We start from the raw sequence: 3,517 nt of genomic DNA, 5'->3' as shown, positions 1-3,517 counted from the left end.
ATGGAGACGCGTAAACCCGCCGGGCTGCTGACCTGGCCTTACCACCTGCGCACGGTGCCCCTGGGAATGCGGGCGCCCCTCCCTCGCCTCCCGGCGGGGGACCCCTGCAGGGTCTCCCTGCGCCTGGACGCCGCGTGCTGGCCGCTGGCGCGCGCGGGCTGCGCCCCGGGGCGGCCCTACCTGGCCCTGCCGCTCGGGGGCGCCTTCGAGCCCGCCTTCCTCCGCAAGCGCAACGAGCGGGAGCGGCAGCGGGTGCGCTGCGTGAACGAGGGGTACGCGCGCCTGCGGGACCACCTGCCCCGCGAGCTGGCGGACAAGAGGCTCAGCAAGGTGGAGACGCTCCGCGCCGCCATCGGCTACATCAGGCACCTGCAGGAGCTGCTGGAGCGCCACGCGCCGGAGCAGGAGGGGCCGGCCGGCTCCGGCCCCCCGCGCCGGGCTGAATGCAACAGCGACGGCGAGTCCAAGGCCTCCTCGGCGCCCTCGCCCTGCAGCGAACCCGAGGAGGCGGGCAGCTAGCGGGCGCCGGGACCCCGACCCTGGCCCCGACCCCGGCCCCGACCCCCGGGGTTGCAGCTCTGGGCGTTGGGTGCCTGGGCTGGGCCTCCCTCCGAATGGTTTGCATTTTCATCCTCCTGCCCCAGCTTCTCCCCAACCCCCAGCCCCTTCCAGGACTTAAATTTTAGGAAAAAGCAATCATTGCTTTAGGGGTTTTGATAATCGGGTTACTCCCCCAGCCCCTTACCGGTTATGTGCTTGCAACGCGAAGGTGCTTATTAAGGAAACTTTTCCTGTGTTTCGAAAATGCAAACGGTGCAAGGTTCTGAGCATCTTATTCTAAAGACGATTATTCTGAACGCTCAAAAGGAATTCCCTCCGCTGGGCGTGCGGCCGTGGGGGTAAATGATGTGCTTATGTTGAAATGAATCCAAAGTTAACCAAAGGTCTTGCCCAGAATAAACGCACACACGACAGTCCTTACGACGAGAGGATGGTTCTCCTGCAGGCCCGCCTTTGAGAATGGATCAGAAACTTGGCTGACACCGTGCTTGGCGTGAAGGGGACTCTAAGCTGACACCTGAGAACAGTTTCCAGAGCTCCACAGGACTGAGATGTGGACCGGGTGCGAGAGAAGACATTTAGTGTTTGATGCATCCTGTTTTTACGGCGAAGTGGCCAGACGAGGACACCGTTACAGGAGTTAGCAGATAACCTATGTTAGTGATCTTTTTGGAACAGAGCTCAGATTTGTCAGTAAACTTTTCCTCTCGGTTGTTTTCAATACTTTTTTCTTTTCTTTTCTTCCCTTTTATCTCCCTCCTTATGGCTCTCGTGCCATCTACCCTTTGGTTAAATTAAAGTGACACCATGACTTGAAAAAAAAAAGGAAATGCTTAGATGGTTGGATGGGATGGATTGAGACTGGAATATTCTGGAACTTTTATCGCCATGTGGGCTTCCAGGTATGTTGAACTTTGGCTGTGACTTTGGCTGTGTTCTGGTTATTTTTTTCCCTCTGAAAAAAACGTCATGAATTCAGTAGATAAGTCAAGTGCTTGTTGACACAGAATAAGCATTGTTGAAGATAACTTTTCTGTCTTAAACATTTTTTAATAGGCTAACTTGCCTTTTCCACGGATGCAGCTTTGGTATGGAGGGTCGAGGGTGGGGCCAGGCAATGCCCATGGAGAGTAAACCAACAGTGATGAGCCTTGTTTCAGGTGTTCCCCACACTGGCCCCCACTAGATGGGCTTTATTACCTCCTATTGATCGATGTGTCAACTGAGCAAAGCTGATCTTTAGTGACCTTCTTTTGCATGCTGGGAATTAGCATTGGGTGTTTTTCATATTTTTTCTATTCTCACATATCTGTGAGGTGGGTATTACATGTATTTTGTGGTTAAAACAGTGAAGCTGGGCCTCCCTGGTGGCACAGGGGTTAAAGTCTTAGCGCTGCAGCATGAATTAAAGTCAAGCTATCGCCAGCCTCTGCAGCATGAGTTCCATCGATGCCTGACCAGGGAGCTGACCCACGTGGCGCTGCAGACCTCTCCTTTCCCGGCTGCTCTTCTCAGCAGTTTCAGCAGATCTGCCTGTTCTGCTCCCCATTCTGTCCTTGGTGAGTCCCCTCCCCCAGCCACCCAGGCACCTCTGGCCTGCATTGTACCTGAGTTCTTATATGCATAAATAAATAAATCTTTAAAAAATAACCAGCAAAGCTCTGAGAGGTTACACACCTAGTCAGGTTAGTGTCAGGTTAGTGGCTGAGCTGAGATTCAGTCTTGAGTCTGCCTGTCCCTAGGTGTCAGCCTGCTTGCTTCCTGGCCATGATCTCCATTGCTGTCATTTAGCTGGGTGACCCAGCCAACCTTATTTAACCTCTGCGCAACTCAGTTTCCTGGTCCTGTTCCCAGGAGTGGAGTAGTGGAAGGCCTTGGTGATCGGCAAGGTACTATCCAGTGATAAATTAGTAGTTATTTTTCGGAGAAAGTCCTATTTCTTACATCTGTGGAGAGCAAGCTTGGTTAAAAATGTTGGCTAGGTGGAGTTAGTGTGATTTTTTCAGTGTTGCAAGAGGGCAGAGTAACCACATTCTATTAGGATTTAACCTTCTACCATAAAATTCTAGGTAATACTTGCTCTTTGGAACGCTGGATCCACATCAACACATATACTTGCTACTATTTCTAATGAGTTATAATAGGATTTTGTTGTTTCCAACTGTGCCGATAAATGCTGTATAGTGAATGATTCAGGACCAAACTTTCCTTTTTCTTAAATGCTGGAGACTTTTGGTCAAATAAACAAAATGCAATCGCTGTTTCCTCCTGCCTATGACATGAATTATATCCTGGCAAACACCTGTAACGTAGCAGTTTTGGTCTCCTACTGGTTGTTATTCCACATGGGGGTTTCATAGAAGCAAGCCCCCGAGTGAGACATATTTACTAATCAGGAAGAAACAGAGGAAACACCCATGTTGCCTTCTTGGCGGAGTTGGAGGAGAAGTTAACACTAGTTGCAGAGAATTTTAAGACTTGTTTCTTTATGGCATCTTACATGCTAATAACACTCTCCATTCTGCTCTGGTGTGGGGCAGGCACCTTGACATTCTCTTTTCTAAAGTAGGAACAATACTACTAATAAAACAGTCTATTTTTGTTTAATCTATAGCGATGATGTGGTTGCTTTTTAATGCATAAAAATACTTTTCTTCACTTACATTCTTTAAATAAATGTATAACATGTATGAAAAATATAATACATTTGGCTGAGATGGATGATTTATAACAAAAAGCTTGAAGGTAGTTTTAAAAAGAGAGATTTATTCTGAGAAACCTTGTGAGGTTTTTAATATGGTTTTGTTTGGAGGCTGACTGGAAATGAGTGATTTTGAGAAACCTTTAAAAAATAACCCATTTCAATCATATACTTGTAGAGGAAAAAAAATCTGGTCCCTTTTTTTTTGGAACCTGGCTTACAGGAGGTGCAACAAAATTTTTAAAGATTGTAATA

At 48.5% G+C, this 3,517-nt stretch overlaps 1 protein-coding gene across 1 annotated transcript; it reads left to right on the top strand.

Moving 5' to 3' along the window:
• ASCL4 (achaete-scute family bHLH transcription factor 4) lies at positions 1-519 on the top strand (the record flags this gene model as incomplete). The annotated part of the gene is made up of 1 exon (XM_084254555.1): positions 1-519. The coding sequence occupies one exon, from the start codon at positions 1-3 to the stop codon at positions 517-519; it is 519 nt and encodes a 172-aa protein (XP_084110681.1).
• Between the last annotated feature and the right edge of the window lie 2,998 nt (positions 520-3,517).

This window comes from Talpa europaea, assembly GCF_964194135.1.
Source record: "Talpa europaea genome assembly, chromosome: 15".
NCBI lineage: Eukaryota > Metazoa > Chordata > Mammalia > Eulipotyphla > Talpidae > Talpa > Talpa europaea.
This window is presented reverse-complemented; position numbering and strand designations above follow the sequence as displayed.